This window comes from Crotalus tigris, unplaced genomic scaffold (genome assembly GCF_016545835.1).
Source record: "Crotalus tigris isolate CLP2741 ecotype Arizona unplaced genomic scaffold, ASM1654583v1 scf7180000020038.348495, whole genome shotgun sequence".
Classification (NCBI taxonomy): Eukaryota; Metazoa; Chordata; class Lepidosauria; order Squamata; family Viperidae; genus Crotalus; species Crotalus tigris.
In genome coordinates this window covers 56,444-81,326 of record NW_024097830.1, presented here as the reverse complement: position 1 = coordinate 81,326, position 24,883 = coordinate 56,444, and the positions used below count along the sequence as shown (strand labels likewise).

At 37.7% G+C, this 24,883-nt stretch overlaps 1 protein-coding gene across 4 annotated transcripts in view; it reads right to left on the bottom strand.

Annotated features, from left to right (window-relative positions):
- LOC120318085 (protein phosphatase 1 regulatory subunit 3A-like) overlaps window positions 1-22,372 on the bottom strand; it is a 59,427-nt gene extending 37,055 nt beyond the window's left edge. For all 4 annotated transcript variants that reach the window (XM_039365338.1, XM_039365339.1, XM_039365341.1 and 1 more), the window contains exon 1: window positions 21,537-22,372. In XM_039365338.1, coding sequence (XP_039221272.1) covers window positions 21,537-22,330 — 794 coding nt within the window. In that variant the 5' untranslated portion in view covers window positions 22,331-22,372. The remainder of the gene's footprint in view (window positions 1-21,536) is intronic.
- Between the last annotated feature and the right edge of the window lie 2,511 nt (window positions 22,373-24,883).

Below are 24,883 nucleotides of genomic sequence, written 5' to 3'. Positions count from 1 at the left end.
TGCTGGAATTGGGTATGTCTAGTTTAACAAAGAGAAGGACGAGAGGGGACATGATAGCTGTCTCAGGGGCTGCCACAAAGAAGAGGGAGTCAAGCTATTTTCCAAAGCGCCTGAAGGCAGGACAAGAAGTAACGGGTGGAAACTAACCAAAGAGAGAAGCAACCTAGAACTAAGGAGAAACTTCCTGACATATAGAACAATTAACCAGTGGAACAATCTGCCTCCAGAAGCGGTGAATGCTCCAACACTGGAAGTTTTTAAGAAGAAACTGGACAGCCATTTGTCCAAAATGGTATAGGGTTTCTTGCCTGAGCAGGGAGTTTGACTAGATGACCTCCAAGGTCCCTTCCAATGTTATCATTATTATTATTATTATATAAAGAAAACTTGTATAAAATGTTTTATAGATGGCATATGACACCAGTAAGATTAGTTAAAATGTTTAAAAATACTTCAAATAATTGTTGGAAATGTAAACAAAGACCAGGTACCTATTATTGTTTCTGGTGGACATGTCCTAAAGCAAAAAGGGGTTGGGTTAAGATACATGCATGGTTGGAAAAGATGATTAAAAAACAGATAGAATTCAAACCAGAACTGTTTTTGTTAGGAATATTAGGACCTAATCATGAGAAGGAGAATGAATATTTAATATTGCGTGTATTGACAGCAGCAAGAATTGTATTTGCCCAATATTGAAGATGTTTTAATTAAGAAAATCTTAGAATGTGCATAAATTGATAGGTTGACTTTAGAGATTAAAGAGAAAGAAGATTCAGTTTACTTTAGAACATGGGATAATTTTTACCAATGATTAGGAAAACAAACTAGTGAGAAACGAATGTGACATGTTATTTTGAATACATATTAGTAAGAAGAATGTTATGCATTGATTAATTAATACTGTTTATGACTACTGTTTATTATACTTATTACAATTATCTATTACTATATTAACTATTGTTAGCTAAACATATATACCCGGACAATAGTCTGTTTACTAAATAATGACAATGTCACTGGGGATAACCCCAATGTTGACCTCAACCCTGTCCTAATCCCAATCCTGATCCCAACTCCACCCTAAACCTCAACCCCTATCCCAACTCTATTTTATCCCTAAACCTATAAAACTCAATAAAACCTTTTTTAAAAAAGAAGAAGAAGGCTCCACAAACATTTGTACTACTCAGGTGATCTTAAAGACACAGATAAGCCTCCAGTTAGCACTAATGATTCACTAAAAAAATGCAAATGACCAGCTGTCTGCAAGGAGTATAAATCTTTCCATTCCCCACCATCCAGTCAGAGCTGAAGAAGCTTCTTGGATGAGCAGCGAAACATCTTCAAAGAAAAACAAGGAAGTCCAGTTGCCTCATGAAAAAGTGATATGGGGCCAGAATGTAATTTGGTGTACTGTAAACTCCAAATCTATTGTACCGTAATAACAATATGAAATAAATACTGCAGAAATAGTATTTTCTGATGTTAGCATTTCAGGTCAATTCTACATAACAATCTGTATAGGATACATTGCAGTACACTATTATTCCATTTATAACTTACAGCAATTTTGTAAGAAATATTTAGTTAAGAGAGAAAAGAATTTGTGCAGCAGCATCTAAAAAGTGACTTGCACAGTACAATCCAGATATCTTGGACTATAGTTTCCATATTTTCCTGTCAGTAGGTAGAAATTAAGGCTGTTAGAGCCCAACACATCTAGATAGCAAGGCAAGATTATCCATTGGATACAGTGATCATGGTGGATAAAGCTTACACATTTCCTGGGAGGCCCAGAAAAAAGTTTAACTTTCCCAGATTTGAATTACTTAGATCTATGAATATATTATAGGACCTATACAGTCAATGCACCATAAATACAAAATAACAGAACAGAATAACAGAGTTGGAAGGCACCTTGGAGGTCTTCTAGTCCAACCCTCTGCTCAAGCAGGAAACTCTATACCACTTCAGACAAATGGTTGTCCAATCTCTTCTTAAAAACCTCCAGTGTTGAATATAGTCTTGTTCTATTTCCTAAAAGTTATCTATTTCCCACCATATTAAATCATCTATTTAATAATACAATATCTCCTTTAATAAATCAAAACCATTATATATATTGCCTGGGTTAATCAATAAATCAAACATATTCATAATAATTAATTTTTTTCTTTCAGGTCTAATTTTTAAATATTAAACAGATAAAATCCTTATTTTCAACTAATTTCCAAATATTTTAAATCTAATGACCAAAATTCCCCTTATCTCAACTTCTCCCTTTAACCCTCTAATTAATAATATGAAATCCCCTCTAATAAATCAAAACCCAATTTTCTTCAGCCTTATTCTGGCTTTCTTCCTTTGCCAACTAGCCTTCCATATCAGTGCTTTTAGTCGTCAAATAGATTTCCCTCAATTATTATATATGTTATTTGAAATAAAGGAGACCATTTAATTGCCATTTTTTTGGAAGGGCTAGCCCATTTGTATTCATTAAGTTGTCCCCCTATTATTCCAATTCCCCATGATTGCCCTGATATGTTTATCTTCAATTCAATCTGTTCTTCTTCTTTCTCAAATTTCTTCTGATTTATATAGAAAGTATGTATTTTGGATATTAGATTCTGTTATGAATTGAGATAAGGGAAATCTTGGTTACCTAAAGCCTAAAAATTATAAATATCAAAGGTTAAATTGGAATATTGATGGGAAACTAAAAATTGGAAAAATATTAATAACAGGATATGGATTGTTTATGAAGATTGAATGTAAAAAGTAATTAAGATATGTATAAGCTAAAATTATTGATAAATGTAATAATGATGTTTTTACTGAGTTGATATAATAAGAACTGTATTAGCTTAAATACAAGACAGTAGATGTTAAGGGAAAAGAGAGGAAATATTTGATGTTGTAACTTGAGATTTGTACTAAAGATTTTATTATTGAACTATTGATTAACCCAGCCACCATGTTACTTTTTAAATACTTAAATGTAAAATTGGGAAATTAATAAAATATTTAGAAAAAAAACCCTCCAGTGTTGGAGCATCCACAACTTCTGAAAGCAAGTCATTTCACTGATTAATAGTTCTAACTCTCAGGAAATTTCTCCTTAGTTCTAGGTTGCTTCTCTCCTTGATTAATTTCCATCCATTGTTTCTTGTTCTGCCTTCTCTTCTTTGTGGCAGCCCCTCAAAGTAATTAGACATATAACTGAAAAGACTTTGCCCTTGTGTTTTGAAAGCATGCCACACAGGAATTCCCTTCCCGGTGATTGGGGTTTTCAAGAGCCCTGACTCTTCTTTTCTTCTCATCTAATTTCATAGGATTGTTAAATAACTTTGCAAGCTTTCATGGAGTTCACCTTCTTTAACAAATCTTTGCTCCTCAACAGCATTTATCCAGCAACTGCAGATGAATAGAATAGAATAGAATAGAATAGAATAGAATAGAATAGAATAGAATAGAATAGAATAGAATAGAATAGAATAGAGCTGGAAGGGACCATGGAGGGGCTGTCACAAAGAAGAGGCCATCAAACTATTCTCCAAAACACCAGAGGGCAGGACAAGAAACAATGATTGGAAACTGACCAAAGAGAGAAGCAACCTGGAATTAAGGAGAAACTTCCTAACAGTGGGAACAATTGACCAGTGGAACAGCTTGCCTTCAGAAATTGTGGGTGCTCTATCACTAGAGTTTTTAAGAAGAGACTAAACAATCATTTGTCTCAAATGGTACAGGTTCTCCTGCTTGAGCAGGGGGCTGGTCTAGCACCTGGCAGGTGGTACGCAACCCCTAGCCAAGTGTAGCAGGGAAGGGAATCAGCCAAAGTGGTGCCACACAGACCTGGAGGAGACCAGCTGGAGCTGCAGGGCATGGCAGACGCCCCTGGATCTGCACACACGGCTACATGCTGATTGGAGCTTCTGGCACACCCAGGAGAGAAAAGGAGGAAGAGGAGGCGGAGAGAGGAGAAGCTATAAAAAGAAGTTTTAGCAGGAGAGAAAAAAAAACACACAGAGAAAAAGGGAGAACAGGCTTTTGTCAGAGAAGCAGTGAGGAGAGAGTGAGTGAATGGCCTTTGTGAGCGAAGGGTGAGTGAAAGAGTGAGTGAGGGGCTTGTGCAAGCAACATGTGTGTGAATGGAGCAAGAGAGAAGCTTTTGTGAGCAACATGTGTGTGAATGAGAGTAAGACAGAAGCTTTTGTAAGCAACATGTGTGTGAATGAGAGCAAGGGAGAAGCTTTTTCGAGCAACATGTGTGTAAATGACAGCAAGGAAAAAGCTTTTGCAAGCAACGTGTGTGTGAATGGAGTGAGAGAGAAACTTTTGCGAGCAACGTGTGTGTGATTGGAGCAAGAGAAAAGCTTTTGTAAGCAACATGTGAGTGAATGGAGCAAGAGAGACGCTTTTGCGAGCAACATGCATGTGAATGAGAGCAAGGGAGAAGCTTTTGCAAGCAACGCATGAATGAATGGAGCAAGAGAGAAGCTTGTGCGAGCAATGTGTGAGTGAATGGAGCAAGAGAGAAGCTTGTGCGAGCAGTGTGTTCGTGAAAGAGAGCAAGCGAGAGGCTTTTGCTAATAAAGAGTGAAGAGGATTCCGAGTGAAGGGTGAGAGAAAAAGGGAAAAGTGAGGGGGAGAAGGCAAAAAGGCATTGATTGTTGCAATAGGAAGGAAGCGTTAACATTGAACCTCAACTTTTTACTTTTCCACAATATTATAAACTAGACATTTCTATAACAACAAATGAATCTAACCAGTAAAGCCCAAAGTCCAGTCCTTTTTTTAGTCATCAAGCACTAGTGGTACTCAAATATTGTCATGTCCTAAAAGTGGTACAATCTGTGAAAAGTTGAAAAGCCCTGGTTTAGAAGACCTATTCTATTCTATTCTGTTCTGTTCTGTTCTGTTCTGTTCTATTCTATTCTTCTAGTCCAGCTCCCTGCTCAAACCTATATCATTTCATACAAGTGATGTCTAGTCTCTTCTTAAAAATCTCCGGTGATTGAGTGTCCATGACTTCTGAAGGCAAGCTGTTCTACTGGTTAATTGTCCTCACTGTTAGGAAGTGTCCAGGTTACTTCTCTCTTTGGACAGTTTCCAATCATTGTTGGAATTTTGAGACAGAATAATTATGACAGATTTTAATTTGGCCTTGTTCATGTTGAAATAGTAAAAGGTGATTTAAATAGCATTTGGCTAAGAAAAGGAATCTAGGTGATTCATTTAAGTTTTTTATATACCAGCAGCTTGTTTGTCTGAGTAGGTAGTTCCTTGATTGGGGTATTGTTTGCTTCTTGGCATTTTGATAGCTAGATATCTAGAACTGAAAAAAGTACTGAAACAATAATGAATAGGAGTAAAGTATAACAGAAAACAATTCAGCTTGCTCTCCTGTGTTTTGTGGATTAGTCTGGCTTTTCAGATTCAGAAGCTAAAGCGCTTGATCAAGGCACCCCAGAAATTAATTGAAGAGAGGGCACCTGAGGAGATACAGGAGCAGGCTGAGTCAGCTAATTCAGAGCCTAAGCTAGGCAAGATTCTGAGCCCAGTATTGCATCAAAAATTGCAAAAAGAAGTGCAAAGGAAACCTAGAGACCTATCTGAAAGAAAGAATTATGACTTCTCTATTTAATCAAGCTGTTAGTCAGAGCTATATAAAAGAGATGGCCCTATTTATATAACCTATGTCATTTTTAAGATTGCCAGGAGAAATATCAACAACCTAAGATATGCAGATGATACCACTCTAATGGCAGAAAGTGAAGAGGAACTAAAGAGCCTCTTGATGCAGGTGAAGAAGGAGAGTGCAAAAGTTGGCTTGAAACTCAACATGAAGAAAACCAAGATCATGGTATCTGGCTGTCTCAATTCCTGGCAAATAGATGGGGAAGAAATGGAGGTAGTGACAGATTTTATCTTCCTGGGCTCCAAGATCACCGCAGATGGGGACTGCAGCCAAGAAATTAAAAGACTCTTGCTCCTGGGGAGGAAAGCTATGGCAAATCTAGACAGCATACTAAAAAGCAGAGACATCACCCTGCCAATATAGTCAAGGGCATGGTTTTCCCAGTTGCAATGTATGGCTGTGAAAGTTGGACCATAAGAAAGGCTGAGCACCAAAGAATTGAGGCCTTTGAACTATGGTGCTGGAGAAGACTCCTGTGAGTCCCTTGGACTGCAAGGCGTTCAAACCGGTCAGTCCTAGAAGAGATCAACCCCAACTGCTCTTTAGAAGGCCAAATCCTGAAGTTGAAATTCAACTACTTTGGCCACCTAAGAAGAAGGAAGGAGTCACTGGAGAAGAGCCTAATGCTGGGAAAGATTGAGGGTAATAGAAGAGGGGGATGACAGAGAATGAGATGGCTGGATGGAGTCACTGAAGCAGTAGGCATGAGCTTAAATGGACTCCAGAAGATGATAGAGGCAGGAAGACCATGGAGTTGCGATGTCGGACACGACTTTCCAACTAACAACAACAACAATGTCGTTTGGACACATACTATCCCCTATTAACTTTAATTCATGTTCTGCTAAGAGTTTTGTAGCCATTGAATCTGAAAGAAATTAATTTCTTATGATGCCTTTTATTATTCAGACCCTGCAACCATAGAAACTGAAGTACAAATGTCAGTGCATCAGATGCTGTATGTATTCAACTCAGCAGACTTTGCAGTCATTGTGTCCTGTAGGACATTGGGATTTTTTTTCCTGTAAAGTTCTTTGGAAATCAGCACCCATCTATCCTCCAGAGAAGGAAATATTTGGGGGGATATTAAAAAAAGACAGAACATTATATTTTCCCAAAGGAATAATGGGAGAAAATCTTTTTTTTAAACAAGTTTTATTAATTTTCCAATTTTACAAAGCTTCAGGTATTAAGGAAGCAACATCACGGTTGGGTAATCCATAGTCCAATAACAAGCTCTTTCATACATATGTCAATTTACATCATCAAAAATTCCTCTCTGTTTCCCTTGGTTATTATCTCAGATTCAAATTAATACATTGCTAGTTATAACTCAATCAATTGAAATATTTATCAATATCTTTTGACTTATAAGCCTCCATATTTAAATTATTAAATTATTTCCACAAATGAAACATACAGCTAGAGGGATTTAAATTATGTAAAAGAAACAGACCAAATAAAAGAGGAGGTGGGGTTGCTCTATATATAAGAAATAACTACATCACTACAGAAATAAAGCACAACAATGATGAAAACTGTCTTGAATGCATTTATCAATATAAAAGGGGGGGGAATGACATTACCATAGGAGTATACTACAGGCCACCCAACCAAACAGAGGAAACAAACAAACTTTTTGTTAGTCAGCTAACTAAGGTATGAAGGGAGCACATCACAATAGTAACGGGGGACTTTAACTACCCTGACATCAACTGGGAGACAAACTGCACCAAGTGGAAGATCAAACAGATTCCTGACAAACCTAGAAGACACCTTTGTCTCCCAAAAAGTAGAGAAGGGAACTAGGGGATTAGCCATATTGGATCTAATTCTCACTAACAGAGATGAAATGATACAAGGTGTTGAAGCCACAGGAACCTTGGGGTGAAGTGATCATGCAATATTGGAATTCAACATTATGGAAGCACAAGCAATAGAACACAGTCAAACTAGAGTCTTGGACTTTAAGAGAGCTAATTTCAATAAACTTAGAGAGGGCTTGGGAAGGATTCCATGGATGAGAATCCTCAAGGGGAAAACAACTCAAGAAGCTTGGGAAATTTTGAAAAGTGAGATAATAAAAGCCCAGTCTAGCACAAAACCAACAAAGAGGAAAAATAACAGCTCTCAAAAGAAACCAGCATGGCTGCATAAAGAACTCTCTGATAAATTGAAAGATAAAAATGACAAGTATAGAAAGTGGAAAGAGAGGCACATAACTAAGTCAGAATATCAGCAAATAGCCCAAGCCTGCAAAGATGAAGTGAGGAAAGCTAAGGCTTAAAATGAACTAAGGCTTGCGACCAAAATCAAAAATAACAAAAAAAGCTTCTTTCAATATGTAAAAAACAAGGAAAAGTGAAGGAAACAATTGGTCCATTAGCAAGTGAAAGCGGTAAGAAGGTGACAAGTAACAGGGAGAAAGCAGAATTATTTAACTCATTTTTTGCATCTGTCTTTACACAAAGGGAAAAAACAGACCAACCTACCAAAAATAGTGCCATAAAACAGGGCTTTTCAACCTTTTCACCCATTGTACCACTTTTAGGATATGGCAGCATCCGAGTACCACCAGTCGCCTAGCAAGTTGTCAAAAACTTGATGACCCAAAAAAATAATAAAAGGAAAATAGTGATGAAGTACAGGTAGTCCTCAACTTACAACAGTTCACTTAGTGACTGTTTGAAGTTACAATGGCACTGAAAAAAGTGCCCCCCAAGCCACAGCCAAGCAAGACACCTGCCTACCCACCTGGTGGTGCTCTTCCTCCTGTCCGAGGTTTTCATTGTTGTGAGCATTTCTGTTGAGGATTGGCAGTGGGGATGGGGTGGGGTGGTGTTTGGTTTTTATTCCCCCCATCTACTGGGTGGTTGTAGCAGGTTTTGGTCACTTCACATGACCCTGGGACACTGTGACTGTCATAAATATGAATCAGTTGCCAAGCATCTGAATGTAAATCACAAGACCCTGGAGATGCTGCAACATTCCAGTTGATCGGTGCTTCTTCTGGGCTCAGCAGAAGTGCCAGGATCAGCGCTGAGCTCCAGCTGGAGCCTGGCACTGATCCTGGAGCTTCCACTAAGCCCTGACAGTCCCAAAAAAGTGCTGATCCTGGCGCTTCTGCTGAGCCCTGACAGCTCCAGCCATCTCTCGCTTAGGCTTGTGCAGTGCTGCCACCAGTTCAGCTCATTCCCCTCCCCCGCTACCACTTTTCTAGGATGGTTGCGTACCACCTGCCAGGTGCCAATGTACCATAGGTGGAACTCATACCACTGGTTGAAAAGCCTTGCCATAAAAAAACAGAATACAAACACAAGTTAAGATAGGCAAGAAAATGATAAGTGATCACCTGTCCAGCCTAGACAAGTTCAAATCACCAGGACCAGATGGATTACACCCCAAGGTCTCAAAGAACTGGAAGATGTGATCTCAGAACCATTGAACTATATTTTTCAAAGATCCTGGAGCACTGGGGAATTACCAGAGGACTGGAAAAGAGCTGATGTAGTTCCCATCTTCAAAAAAGGAAAAAAAATGGATCCAGGAAATTACAGACCTATCAGCCTGACCTCAATACCTGGGAAGATTCTGGAAAAGATAATCCAACAACGAATCAGCAAACACCTAGAGGCAAACAAAGTCATTACTAAAAGCCAACATGGGTTTGTCAAAAACAGATCATGTCAGACAAATCTTATTGCATTCTTTGACCAAGTGACAAAATTAGTGGATCAGAGGAATGCAGTGGATATAATTTACTTGGACTTTAAGGAATTTGATAAAGTAAATCACAACCTACTACTTGATAAGATAGAAAAATGTGGGTTAGACAGCATCACCACCAGATAGATCCGTAGCTGGCTGACTGGCCGTACTCAGCAGGTGGTCCTCAATGGAACCACATCTACATGGAGGGAAGTGTGTAGTGGGGTGCCCCAGGGCTCTGTTCTGGGCTCAGTGCTCTTCAACATCTTCATCAACGATTTGCACGAGGGGATAGATGGGGAACTCATCAAATTTGCAGACGACACCAAGCTGGCAGGAATAGCCAACACTCCAGAAGACAGGCTTAAGATACAGGAGAATCTGGACAGACTTGAACACTGGACGCTATCTAACAAAATGAAATTCAATGGTGAAAAAAGTAAGGTTCTACATTTAGGCAAGAAAAACCAAATGTACAGGTATAGTATAGGGGGTACCTTGCTCAATAGTAGTAACTGTGAGAGGGATTTCGGAGTCCTAGTGGACAATCATTTAAATATGAGCCAGCAGTGTGCTGCAGCTGCCAAAAAAGCCAACACAGTACTAGGCTGCATTAACAGAGGGATAGAATCAAGATCACGTGAAGTACTAATACCACTTTACAATGCCTTGGTAAGGCCACACTTGGAATACTGCATCCAGTTTTGGTCACCACAATGTAAAAAAGATGCTGAGACTCTAGAAAGAGTACAGAGAAGAGCAACAAAGATGATTAGGGGACTGGAGGCTAAAGCTTATAAGGAACGGCTGCTGGAATTGGGTATATCTAGTTTAATGAAGAGAAGGATGAGGGGGGAAATTATAGCAGTGTTCCAATATCTCAGGGGCTGCCAGAAAGAAGAGGGAGTCAAGCTATTTTCCAAAGCGCCTGAAGGCATGACAAGAAGCAAAGGATGGAAACTAATCAATGAGAGTAGCAACCTAGAACTAAAGAGAAACTTCCTGACAGAACAATTAATGAGTGGAACAACCTGCCTCTAGAAGTAGTGAATGCTCCAACAGTGGAAGTTTGTAAGAAGAGACTGGACAGCCATTTGTCTGAAATGGTATAAGGTTTCCTGCCTGAGTAGGGGGTTGAACTAGATGACCTCCAAGGTCCCTTCCAACTTTATTACTAGTATTAGTATTAGTATTATATCCTGTTTTTAACTTTTATCTGATTTCAGTTACAGTATTCCAGTTGGCTTAATGTCTATAGTATTTAGGTTTCGGATAGCCCACGGTTCCCTTAGTTCATTACAAACTTATTATTTATTCAGATAAATTCTTACATTATTTCACAATCATATTCTACTTCTCATCCTAATATCATCACTTACTAATAAAATAACCTTTATCATCTGAATCCATCTTCTATATTATAATTCAAAACTATTATTCTAGTAACTAATTTATTTCCCTTATAGGTCTAAATCCTAAATATTAAATCAATTAATGTCTTTTAAAATCTCCTTAGCCCATTAAATGAAATTTTAGGCTCTTCCATTAAAGGTCACATAAAGAAAACCATTTTTTAAGTCTAACTCTGGCCTTCCTTTTGTGCCAAACAGGCTTCCATAGCAGAGCCTTTAAATCCTCGGGTGGATCTCCCTTCATTCCTGCATATGTCATTTGAATCAAGGGAGACCATCCAGTTATCAACTTGTCAAGGAAGCTAGTCCCTTCATAGTCATTAGATTGTTGGCCTGATAGTTTGAGTCTCCATATTTGGCTTAGTATATTTGTTGTGAATTCAGGCTGGTCTTCTTCTTCTTCTGGTTTCAGCTGGTTTAAATAAAAAGTCATATTCAATGTTGTAGTTGTTATTTGGTCGTCTGGGTTATCTAAATTCTCAGTATACTATGTAGGTAAGTCTTCAGCACCTTCCATCTTAGTGTTGCTTTCTTCAGTTTCTGTTGCTGTTAGAATTGCATATGTTTTAGATGAAATCAAGGTTTGGATATCAGGGTTCTGAGTAGGTTGTAGCTGGCATTCCTTAAAGTCCACTTTAATGTTAATTCCTTCTTCTTCTGTTGCCTTTTGAGTTGTAAGTTCATTGGTTGAAGTCTGGGCTACATTTTGTAGCTTTAAGGTGGCGCCTTTATCTTTCCATCTGGAATTTATTAGCTCAGTAGCCTCTAGGATTTTTTCAAGTATAAGTTTGTAGTTAAGCTGTAGGTGGTATTCCTCCATTTCTGTGGTGTTTACAGATAGTCCTTTAGTGGAGGCTATTTTTAATAAAAGTTAATAAATGTCCACCTCCACTATAGAGAATTATTTTCACTACCCAGCTGTTTCAAGTTCTTATCTTTTTTGGTAGTGTCAAGGACAAATCTTATTCTCACAAGTCTCACAATCAGAAAAAAAAACCACTTGCTGTATCAAATTTTGCCAGAAGATGTCCCCAGTAACATGTAAAGTTAAGCTTTTATCCAGTTTTAAAAAGGAAGAAAGAAATATTTTTTTTCCAGCTTAGCAAATAGGTAAAATATTCTCTGTAAGAATAAAAATCTTTTTGGGAGCCCAATTATCCAGAAATTACAAGTCCAAATATTTAGTCGTTTAGTTTAGTTGTTCTTTTTCCCCCTTAGCTTTATATTCCCAGAGTACGCAGGAGCCGCAGCATTAAGGGGGGGGGGAAGTGTTTCCAAAGGCTTTTACAGGAAAGTAGTTGGGAAGCAGGAAAGGTAAAGTAAGGTCTCACCCAATTCCTCCACATTGCTTTTGTCGTGCTTAGTAGTGCTTTGGTTTTCAGCTGGAGCGGCTTGGTGATCAGCCATGTTAATGGCCGATCTTTTCTTCGTCAGCCCAAAGGAGTTGCCTTGGATCAAACAGAAGGGCTGCCGCCCTTCCGCAATCTGTCGACGGTCCTCCTCAGCAGTAGTCACCCTTCCAGGGTGACTTTTGACCCTTTCCAAGGTCTTCCAACTGAGGAAAACCGGACAGTGGAGAGAGCGGTCTCCCTGAGCATCTGTCAGCACTGCAATTGCAAACTGGAAGCTGGAAGAAAATCTTAAAAGGCAGAAACCAGTCTCCCTTTCCTCCAAGCAGAAACAGCTCTTTAGAAATGCAGATTTGGCAATCCTATTCCTATGGGCCACACCATTCATAAGCAAAACACCTTCAACCACAGCTCCCACAAAAGGCTGGAGCTGAGGGGATTAGAAAAATAAAGACTCCAAGGACACAAACATGACCTTTAGGAATAATAGCATTAACTCATCACAATTAGAATACCAAAAGGGCATACTCAAGCTCAGGTCAAAGTACATTGCAAAGGAACAGGAACAACTCCAAACACAAAACTCCAAGAAGGTATAAAAACCCATCCACTCCCAGCTCCATTTTGTCAGTCACCCAGGAAACATGCTGTGTCACTGAAGTTTCTGGCAACTCAATAAACAAGAATCTTCTTTTCAAACAGCCTCCATCTTATTTATTCCTGGCTTGGACTAGACCAGATGTTTTTTCTTTCAACAATTTGGCACCCAGGATGGGATTCCAAGCTAAGTTCACCAAAGGACTGGCCAGGGTAAGCCTCCATCTTGCTGGCAGAACATTCCTTGTGTCTGTGAGTGGGTTTCCCAGACACTGCCCATTTGGACCAAGGGTAGTAAAGGGAGTTTTGAGTTTGAACTCAAGGGCTGCTTGGAAAAAAGGTGAGTACCTCTAATTTTTAATTTTTAAAGCCTAGGGGAGTGAGGGAAATGTATATATGTCTGTGCGTATGAGTGAGAGGACCCCTCTCCCAATCACAGCTGGATCCTGCTCCCTCTGACCTTTCCTAACCAGAAAAATAATCTGTTCAAGTGACAGACCCTGGAAAGCAAGGGGGGTTGGCCAGAGCATAGAATCTTTTGTTAAGGAAAAGGGAGAGGCTGTGTGAAAATGGAATGGAAAAGTGAGTGAAAGAGTCAGATTTGGGCAACCAGTTTGGAAGTCAGTGAGCAAAACCCAGATTAGGAGGTGCCCATACTCTCTGCTTGGAAGAAGCAGCAGGTCCTCCCAGACTTTCCTGAGTCTGAAAACTGAAGGCAGTGGAAGGAGGTGCCTGTACTCACTGCATAGGGGGCAGCAGATCCTCCCAGACTCCTTTTTCCTCCAAAAACTGAAGGCAGTGTTCCCTTGAAAGGAGGTGCCTGTACTCTGTGATGGAACCCAAATCCTCCCAGACTTCTTTTTATTGTCCAAAAATTGACAGTTGTAACAGCAGGTTTTGGCCACAAGGGAAGACCTGGTTAAGCTGATTGAACCCCACATCGAAAGGGGAACATGGGAAGAGCTAGCTCGAGGGTCATGACAGGATCCCCTCTAGGAGACTTGCTCATGGCATGGGTGAGAGGCGAGTGTCTGTCCTAGCTGGTATGAAGAGAAAAATGAGCAAGGGAAATATGTAAGGAATGGGCTTTGCTCAGGAACAAAGCTGGGAAACCAATTTGGCTAAATCAAAGTACTTAAAAGGAAAATAAAATATAGGAAGGTTGATTTCTTCCCCCTCTTTTATGCAACCAGTTAATGTTTATTAAGATTTTCTTGCCTTTCTAACTTAAGCTTACAGTGATTTACAGTGAGAATGACCAGGATATGAAAATCTAAGAGTTCTGTTTCCCTTTGCCGTTCTCTTTTCTTTCTCTTTGTGTGTGTATGTGTGTCAAAGTCTTTGTGTGTGACGTGAATGTAACTGTTAAATGTCTCTAATTGAAAGAGACAAGAATTTTACATTCTGTTAGAAAATAATGTTAAAATAAGCAAAGAAAAGAAAAATTCTTTCACACTAGTTTGCCTGGCCAGCAAAACAGGGTGAAGAGAACTGTGTTCCCTTCTTTTTTTGTCCTTCCCTCTCTGTGCTTTTTAAAAATATATATTTTATTAATTTTTTACAATCACAGTCTTTAGTGCTTAGTTAACAATGTATTGTCTGGATTCATATATTTAAAAATAATCAATAATAATTAATTTCTATAATTGATCAATATGTTGGTTGATAACATATTTCCTTGATCCTCTCTTCTTCCAGTAATATTCTCCTTTTGTCTACATTAAACAAATATAATTCTTAATACTTTCAATACATACAGAGTTGGGTATAAACATTTTTCTAGTATTTGTACATATAACAATAACATCAATATATAACATCTTTTCTAATCAGCTTATGTTTCAATTGTATTTATAGAAATCATGTTATTAAGTTATTATATGTCCTGTTTTCAAGATTCTTATTTAAGCTTAATTTCCCCTCAGTTTTGAAACCATTCTTATCAGTCATAATTTTCTCAAAATTTATTATCTTTGAATATCCAAAGTTTTCATTCAAATATACCATATCAATATTTTTACATTTCATATATTATAAAAATATATTACTTATATATCTTATCCCTCTTACTATAGGGGCCTTTTATGTCCAAGCGTTGTCTATTCTTTCAACCATGTTCAAACAAGTACTTAATCATATAGTACACCATCTAGCAATCTTACTATAGTGCCTTTTTATAGCTAAACTTTATATTTTTTTAACCGTATTCAAACAGATGTTTAGTCATATAGTATTCCATCTGGTAAGTTGAATCACATCTCTTAAATCTAATTCTAATCTTCTTTTGCCAGGTCACTTTCCAGATCAATAGGTTTAGCTTGCCAGGTTGTAGTTTTGTAGATATTGTTGGGAATAAAAAAAACAAATTAAGTAGAATATTTATTTTTTGTCTCCCACGTTTTAATGATTCTCCTGAGAGCTCTTTAATCTATTTTATTAAATCTTATTTTTTGTCCTCAAGTTTGTTTTGAAGTCCTGAAAAGTAAAACATCTTTTTTATTTCCTTTGTTGTAGTAAAATTTTGCGGATTTTCTTTTGTTTGTATTAAGTTGTAGTTCTCTTCATTCATAGCTTCCATATTTAAGTCATTTTCCTCTTATTTGTATTCTATTGTCTGATTTATTTGTTCATTCTTTATCGTCATTTTTGAGCATTGTTTAATTGTGAGTTTAAGTTAGGGATATGTTCATTTATGTTATCAAAGTTGTTTTTAATATCATCATGATTTAAGATAATTGTCATTTGAATCTGTTGCAGCATTGCATATATTTTCTCCTGGAATGTATTTGCTTTGTCTTGAGTCATTGTTCCTGCAGATCTCTGATGTTCCACACTGGGGTCTTCAGCAGGAGGTGTTAGGTGTGGTTTTCTGTCACTTTTAGATAAATTTACAACATCCATTTTGTCTCCCTCCTCTAAGTAGTTTTTCACCAATACCATAGTCTCTTTAATTAGCTTTATCAAACCAGCCCAACTTAAAATCCAAACAACCAAATCTTGAGTTTTTCTTATCTTTATATATGGTTTTTGTAATCCAATATGTTTCCAATTATCAAAGGACCACTGAAAACAGTATTTTGTAACAGTTCTTCTTTTCAGAAGTCTTATGATTATCAGCCAGCCAAAATTTCAGTCCAAAGTGTTTAACCACCTGAAAGCTTTCCAGTAACTTCCCCTTTAGAAAATTAACCAAAGGCCAAGGTTTTTCTTTCTCTGCAAACAGTTCTTAAACTTACAAATGCAGCTCAGTGTGTTTATAATCCCAGAAGGTCAGCAGTTTCTAAACATATATAATTTCACTCTGTAGTAGATAGCCCAATGCTTTGTTCCCAGCTGTTTTTTGCTATTTCTGGGTGTCTTGCCAAATTCTGAGTCAATGCAGCTATAGTTTTCTCTAATCCTCCACTAGGTGTCAGTAGCTGTTCATTTCCCAGCTTTTAAAGCAAAGAGTTATCATTATTATTGCTATTATTATGGATCATCGCACAGTCAGCCAGATGTTCAGACTGGATTTGGCATTTTGTCTACCTATCGAGTTGTTACCCTGGACCTGGGATAGGCAGATGTGGATGTTTGATGGTATTACAGGTATCGTTGCAGGATGGAAGCAGTTCCTAGTAAGGCTGCCTTTTGCAATTGACTAATGGCAAATTTGTCAATGCCAATGGTGTTCAAGTGGTGCTTCAGTTGTTTTGGGATTACACCCAAGGCGCCTATGACTATTGGTACTACCCTTGCTTGCTTTTGCCACAGTCTTTCTATTTCTATTTGTAGGTCTTTGTATTTTGTTATCTTCTCCAGCCCTTTCTCTTCTATTCTGCTGTCTCTAGGCACTGCCACATCCACTATCCAGACTTTTTTGTCTTTCTTATCGACAATTGTTAAGTCTGGGGTGTTATGTTGCAGGTGCTTGTCTGTTTGAATTCTGAAGTCCCAGAGCAGTTTAATTTTATCATTTTCTATGACTTTCTCTATTTTATGATCCCACCAGTTTTTGCTTACAGGCAATTATTATTATTATTATTATTATTATTATTATTATTATTATTATTATTATTTCAATACTTTTTCAGGTATGGAATTTTAATAGTTTTCTTAATTTTCAAATTTATCCAGACTGTAGCATTTTTAATCTCATTTCAATATATTTTTGTTCCCCATAAGAGTTTAATTCACTGCTTCTGTCTATGGGAGGGTGGGGGAATAGTCCCCTCCCTTGTCACTTTGGGAGGATTTTTGCTTCTTGGGAATCCTTTCCAGGAAATCAGATACAAAATAGGAGAGAGAAAATCGAATTCTTCACCCAGTTTCAAGCACGCTGTTCACTGTTGTTCTGGTTAGTGCCTTCGGACTTCGGCTGCAAGTTCGGCTGATCACTGAGGTGTGGCCAGCCTTTCTCCTGTCGGGTTAGAGGGCTTCCCCTGGATTGAGTGGGATGACTGCCATCATTCCACGATCATTGGGGTGCCCCTCTTTCTTCATCACCTCTCTGGGATAACTTTAGACCCATTTAGAGTCCCCTGGCAGGGCAAAACTAGCTGAGGGTGTGGAGCTCTGTAATCCCTCTGCTATGCTCTACAGTGCAAAACTGGAAGTCTCCCCCTCTCTGTGCTTTTAACAAGAGGAGGGAATGTTTTACGTTCATTTGCAGGAAACATTTCATTATTGTATTTACTGTATGCATTTAAATGGGTTTTATCTGTCTATTAACATCTGTAAAGTTAACCGTAATGTCTTTTCAAACTCTGCCTGCAAACTATCCACATAGCCCCATTCCACTTCTCTAATTCTTATCTTTTTTTCTCCATTCCTCATGTCTGACCAGCAATGCCTCCCCTAGGAATGTCACCTACAAAGGAGAAAGGGGGGGGCATTCTCATATCTTTCAGCCCTGCACAGATGACCTCTACAACCTTTGGAATCAGAGCACACTGACCTATATGTTGCCTCCATTCATTTGAGCCAGGGAATTGGGTTTGAATCCAGCCATCTACTAGAAAGTCACCATGCAACCAGAGTGGAACATATCTTCACAAGTCCCACATCACCCAGATGTCAGTGAAATGTTCAGAGGAAGGACAGATTTCTGGATCCATTGTCCCCCATGTGAAGCCTCAAAAAACAACTAGAAAGACTATCGGGGAAGGGCAGACACTCATTGTAAGGTTTTCTTTCTTGCCTCATTCATTTGTAATTAAGTAGTCAAATGGGTTCATGGAGGGATGGCATTTGGGAATGGTTGGCACAGCAAGTCCTGAATACCTTGGACTTCTGTCTGGTGGGAGGAAAATTTGTCCAGGATGTTTTTATTGGTAGCTGCACACAGACACAGACATACAAACATCATTCAGAATCACACTGAGGCTATCCCCTTCACCTACCTCCATGTAATGCTCTCTAGGCTGGTTCTTGCTCTGTGGCACTAAGGCCTTTGCATGCAAATGTAAATAGCCTGAGGGAGGGAACCATGCTCCCTCAGGCTATTTACAATTCATATGCCCTCACTGAGGAGGTTTCAGGAAAGAGATTTCTAAACCCAAGCCCTGAATATGTTGTACTGATGGTCTCATTAGTGGGAGTCCTAGGGCCAGTGGTGGGATTCAAATATATGAACAACCAGTTCTCTGTGTGGTTGCCACTTCTGGAAGTCCACTCTGGGCATGGGCAACAAAAAATTAGCTACTGGTTTTGTCAAAGTGGTACTAACCGGCTGAATCCCACCACTGCCTAGGCTCACTGTGTGCAATTTAAAAAATATTAATAGCCTGGGTTGCACACTGCTAACCTCAATTGGACATCACAAACCCGGATGTACTAAATTGGGAGCTGAGGCAGGTTCAGGAAGCAACCCTTTGAAAATGGGCAGCCAGTGGTTATGTACTGAGGCAAAACATGGCTGTGAGGAATTTTTGGACATGTGAAAATCTGACTGAAAGCTCACAGGAAGTGACATCAAACATCTAAAAGAATTGGTACAGAATATTGCACATTATAAATTTCTTTTCTAGCTAACAGAACTTTTGCCCTGGCTTCTAGACCTTCATGAGTTGAAAACTCCCCTTTTTGGGGAGCCAATGCAGAGACCCTTTTCTGCTGCTTCTATCAGTGCCTTTTCCTTTGCATTAATGGTTTAAAAGCTTATTTCTCCACATCCTGGACCCCCCCCCCATAGAAGCATCCATCAAGTCTCCCTGAACAGATCAATTCTTAATCTTGTGCAAGTAAAAGTGGGTCACCCACACTTATATGGCACAAGGGGGGGATTGTTGTAAGTCAGAACCCCCCACCCTCCCCCCAAAGAAGGAAATATTTGGGGCGATATTTAAAAAAAAGGCAGAATATTATATTTTCCCAAAGGAATAATGGGAGAAAATCTTAAAAGGCAGAAACCAGTCTCCCTTTCCTCCAAGCAGAAACTGAGCAGGCCAGCTCTTTAGAAATGCAGATTTGGCAATCCTATTCAGAAAGACTGGGCCACACCATTCATAAGCAAAATGCCTTCAGCCACAGCCCCCATAGAAGGCTGGAGCTGAGGGGATTAAAAAACAAAGACTCCAAGGACAGGAACATGACCTTTAGGACATAATAGCATTAAATCATCATGATTAGAATACCAAAAGGGCACACTCAAGCTCAGATCAAAGTACATTGCACAGGAACAGGAACAACTCCAAACACAAAACTCCAAGAAGGTATAAAAACCCATCCACTCCCAGCTCCATTTTGTCAGCCACCCTAGAAACATGCTATGTCACTGAAGTTTCTGGCAATTAAATTAAACAAGAACCTTCTTTCCAAACAGCCTCCATTTTATTTATTCCCAGCTTGGACTGGACCTGATGGTTTTTCTTTCAACAGTTCAGCAAATATAAATCTCTCAGGGACAGACACAGTGCTTCTGAGCCTTACTTTTGCCTTGGTTTGTATCTTAGAAATAGATAGATATAGATGCAAAACTCGTAAGTCAAGAGGTAGAAAGAAAGAATGCAAAGAATTAGTGCTAGGGCAAGGAGAGCTTTAAACTCTTTAATAATTTCAGCTGCACTGAGATCACTTTTGAGTAACTGTTGTGTCTAGATATGTAAACATGTGAGATGTGCTCATTTATGGTTCTCAGCCTACATGAATTATTAGTAATGCACTATATAAACTTATTTGTATCATAAATTTCTGTTAATTAAGAATATTTTTAGAATATTTTATTTCTGCAAATGTGTCCAATACTAAAGCTTAAAATCATAAATATAAAATTATTGTATTTGAACAAATGAACAAATTGTGGAATATCCTGACAAATTTGGAACTTGAAAAATGCAATCTCTCCTAGACATTGTCAATGTAGCCTTGAAATAAAACTGAACATATATAACCTGGAAACTGTATATCAGTGGTTCTCAACCTTTTTAAAGCCATGACCCCCAACCGGTCGTAAGTCGAGGACTACTCAACCGGTCATAAGTCGAGGACTACTCAACTGGTGCAGCCCCATTTGCAGAATGGGACTTTTGGCAGGCTCAGTAGGGCAGAGACAGCCTGGACAATTCCTACTGGCTTTTGAAAGCCAATAGAATTAGACTCTATTCAAGAGAGTCTATTCTATTGGTTTTCAAAAGCCAATAGAATAAAAGGGAGTAGCACAGCTAAGGAAAAGGGGGGGGGGAATGGCGGACTACATTGTTTAGCAACCCCTGTGAAATGGTCATTCAACCCCAAATGGGGTCCCAACCCACAGGTTGAGAACCACTGCTGTATATGGAATGGAGCTTTCCAGACCACAATGGTCTGATAGGGAAAAGGGAGAATCACCTAGCCTGGATCAGACTAACCAGTTAATGAGGATCTGATAATCAGAGAAATGTTAAAGTAATCTGAATCTTTTAAAACATTTCAAATATTTTGAATGTATATGTAAGCTAATTTGAATATGGGAACTATATAGAAATAATGTAAGTTTATAACTCAGTTTTTTCAATGAATGATAATTCTCTGGAATGAAAGTAGAGCCTAAACAGAGATTTTCTTCTGGTGTGAAGAAAAATCTAAATGAAGGGAAGTTGCTAGCAACACTGTTAGACTAGCTATTCCACCCATCAACCTCCCTAACTGCAGGGAAATATCAATTTAAGAACAGTGTTTGCATGTAACAGAATTCTCTTCTTCATAAGGAACCTTCTGAAGTTCAGGTACTCAGTCATCAGAAAATTGTAACTGCATTTCATTGGCCATATTTACAATCTCCTTTATACTCATCTGCTTAATTCAGAAAGTCAGGATGCAGATCACAGAAGATCACTGTGCATATCTTGGGTTTACACATCTGGTTAACTAAAACATCTAATTGGTCAAAATGGACTTGCTTTGCCATTGGCTCCTTTTTCTAAATGGTGTCATTAGATTCTTTAGTAGGAGCTGGCCAGAAATATTCCTTGTTCTGAGTTTGGATTTCACATTTAACTGTAAACAAATTGCAAGCACATAGTTTGCAGGTCACACAGTTGGGGTAAAGAGCCAGGAGCTGTGAATGGATAAATTAACATAACCAAATTTCTTCAAATGTTCCCATAGTTTCTCTATTCTTAACTTCATAGCGCATTAATGAGATGTTTTATCTGTCTAAATTTACTTATATAAGTTTTCATACTATTTTGAAAATCAGCACTGTAATATTCTATACTCAACTGTTTCTTTGCATATATGTATGTATATCATCATCATTTATAGGAAACTATAAATCAGAGTTTTACAATAAATTAGTAAGCATCTCACCTGTTCAGTGTTGTCTTTAAGCAGCCTTTGATATGTTTATTTGTAACTTCTTGAAGACTATTATCCTCCAATGATGATGCAGTTCCCTTTTTATGGCAAATCAAAATATAATTTTTATTGTTATTGTTTGACCAAAATATTCCCACAGATGTCTCATATCGTATGCAAAATTCAACTTTAGCACCTTCTTTTTGATAAGGAGGAACCAATGAAATCTTGAATAAGAATTGGTCAGTCTCACCATCACAAGAATTTGGCACATATTCTGCTAAGATGTCATAATAGGTTAGCCAGTTGTCCAAAGACATTCGAACATAAACCAACTTCTGAAAGGATATATTCAGAACACGAATTATGCCCTTCATACATATTATGCCTGGAAGAAACTCTACAAATTCTAGACATATTTTATGTGCACGCACAGATTGCAAAAGTTCCTCTTGTGTAGTGGGAATTAGAAACAGTGGAGTTAAATAGAATTCTTCCACAGGCACATCTTCATCTTCTAAATCATCACTGGCCTGTGTAATTGGATTATCCCAGCTATCAAACTCCTTAACAGATACAAGATTAAAACCAAATGCATCAGCAAATGAAACTTTTCTTGCAATAGTTGAGGGGATTTCTGTTTCCATTTCTTCAGAAGTATCTGAATTCCGCCTTCGGGGACCAGGGGAAAAACGATGCTGATGTGTAGCTTTAACATCTTCTTCTTCAGAAAAACAATCACTTAAAGTAGGAACTTCTAATAAGTTCTCCCTACCAATATAACCAGGTTCTTCAAAAGACTCCATTGGGTTCTCTGATATAAACTGAAAGGGAGCAGTCTGTGTAGTGGCAGCTGATATTTGAAACTCTGTGATTTGAAAGAAGGATTACTGTTACAGTTGACATTGCAAAAGGAACCCTGGCCTATTAATAGGACCAATGGCTTGTTAAATATGTTAGGTCATTATGCTGGTCTATGACTGCTATAAAGACTTGATATGATACATAAGCCATTCTCCAAAGGCCTGTAAGGGAAGACTGTTATAAAGAAACGATAGTGAAGATATTTCTCCTGTGGTTAATTTGAAGTTCTGAACCTTTGTTAATATAAAATAATAACTATTCTATAATATAATGAACAACAGATGGAAAATCAAAAGCACAAAAGTAAAAGCATAGTCTGCCACATTGGGATATTTATCAAAGTTCACTAATATGGATAAGATTTATATTTGTGTCAAATTACAAAAGAAATAAAATATGCAATTTGACCTTCCATACATTGAATATCTGATTTTAAAGCAGGGAATCAATATTTACCATTGGTAAACAATGCTAATGAACACTGAACATGCACAATTTAGAATAATAATAAAGCACCTGCAGTATAACACCCAGACCTAACAACTATTGATAAGAAAGACAAAAAAGTCTGGCTAGTAGAAGTTGCAGTACCTGAAACAGCAGAATAGAGGAGGAAGAACTGGGGGGAAAATCACAAGATACGAAAGCCTGCAAAAATAAATAGAATGATTATGGCAAAAGAAAACAAATATAGTATCAATATTAATAGGTGCTTTGGGTGCAGACCCAAAAACCTCTGGAGCACCACTTAAATATCATTGGCCTTTGCAAAATCATAATCAGTCAATTATGAAAGTCAGCTTGGAGAAAGCTTACAGCCTATGATGATAGCTTTAACACCATCAAACAACATTTGCCTATCCTAGGTCCTTGGGAAGGACTTGATGCCAAACACAGTCTAAACAACTGGCTGACTGTGTGACCAACCATAATATATTTGAAAGACATTAACAAGTTCCAATCCAGTTTCTAAGTAACTAAATTCAAATTGCTATAAACTAATAAAAATCAATAGTACTACACAAGAAGTCAAAGCATCTACATATTGTAGAACATGTTACAGATAGAATTACAACAAACAACAATTACATGATTAACAATAGTGATTCCCCAAACAGCTGTAGTTGGGCAATAGGGAGATAGAAAACTTAAAGAAAAGAAAGAAAAGAATGTTATTGGAAAGCTACATTTCATAAACATTTTAGGTGATGGGAATGTCCTAATGAGTGCCTTATCAGTGGTTAAGTTGATGAGTTGGTAGTATGTTCACATGATTATTATACTCTGCACAATAACTGATTAGTGACAGCTATGAAGAACAAGTTGTTTGATATGATGCCTGGAGCAAATGAAGATTAAGGCATACATCAATACTTGGTTATAGACTGTTGATAATGTTAGCATGGCCTTTGTTGTATATAAAAAAGCCATGTGTTATTGTATTTTAAAACTGTATGATTATTGTTGATATAATTTGAGATTTAATCAATCAATCAACTTTTTCTACATGGATGTAAAATGTATTTGCATTTAAAAACAAGCTTGTCATAATGTGACAGATGGATTTTGCATTTTCTGTTCTGAGGAAGAAATGATAAATTGTTTTATTTAATATTTATTGTTATATTTATTTTATTTATTTTACTGGATGGCATCATTAAATTATAAGTGATCTTTTGAATAAATTATGATAAAACTATCTCTTCCTAAATAAGAGCTGCTCGTTAAGTCAAAACCTTATACATTTCAATATGCAGAAATTGTTACTGTAGTTTTAAGATAGATAGATAGATAGATAGATAGATAGATAGATAGATAGATAGATAGATTCAAAAGTTTTACCTGATTCTAATGAACATGATCTTAACATAAATACTGATTATGTGCCAGCAAATTGTTCTCAACACCTAGTGACACCTCGATTTTAACATAAGTTGTGTGTTTTAATATTTTAACCACCCTTTCAAATTCACCATTATAACCATTTTACCCTGAAATTTATTCTTAAATATAGATGTCACCATTCAGTTAAGAAATGTATTTTCAGTCTGATATTTTAGAAATGTCAGCAGATATTGCTACTATTAAAATGAGAAAATAGGCTTAGACCAATATCCACCATCTTTTATATTAAAGAGGCAGAGAGAGAAAGTTATTATTAACAAGGTGTCCTGAAGATTAAAAAAAGTCAAGATGGCAGCCACAACCATGTGATGCATGGAAAATGGGGCAAGCCTTCATCCACATTGTTATAGTCACTGAGTCCTGATGTTTTGATGACCTGCAGTCACTTATGATTACCACTCAAAATCTAGATAAAAAAATCTCTTTTCAACATTCAAACTACTATCTATTTTGTATCATGGATCCACCACTTTACCTTTCAAAGTACGTTCTGCCTTGAAGTTGGGCTCATCGCTAAATTCCAGATATAAAAGTATCCCAATATTCAGCTGTATTATGGCAGAAAGACATTAAGAACAGAATATCAAATG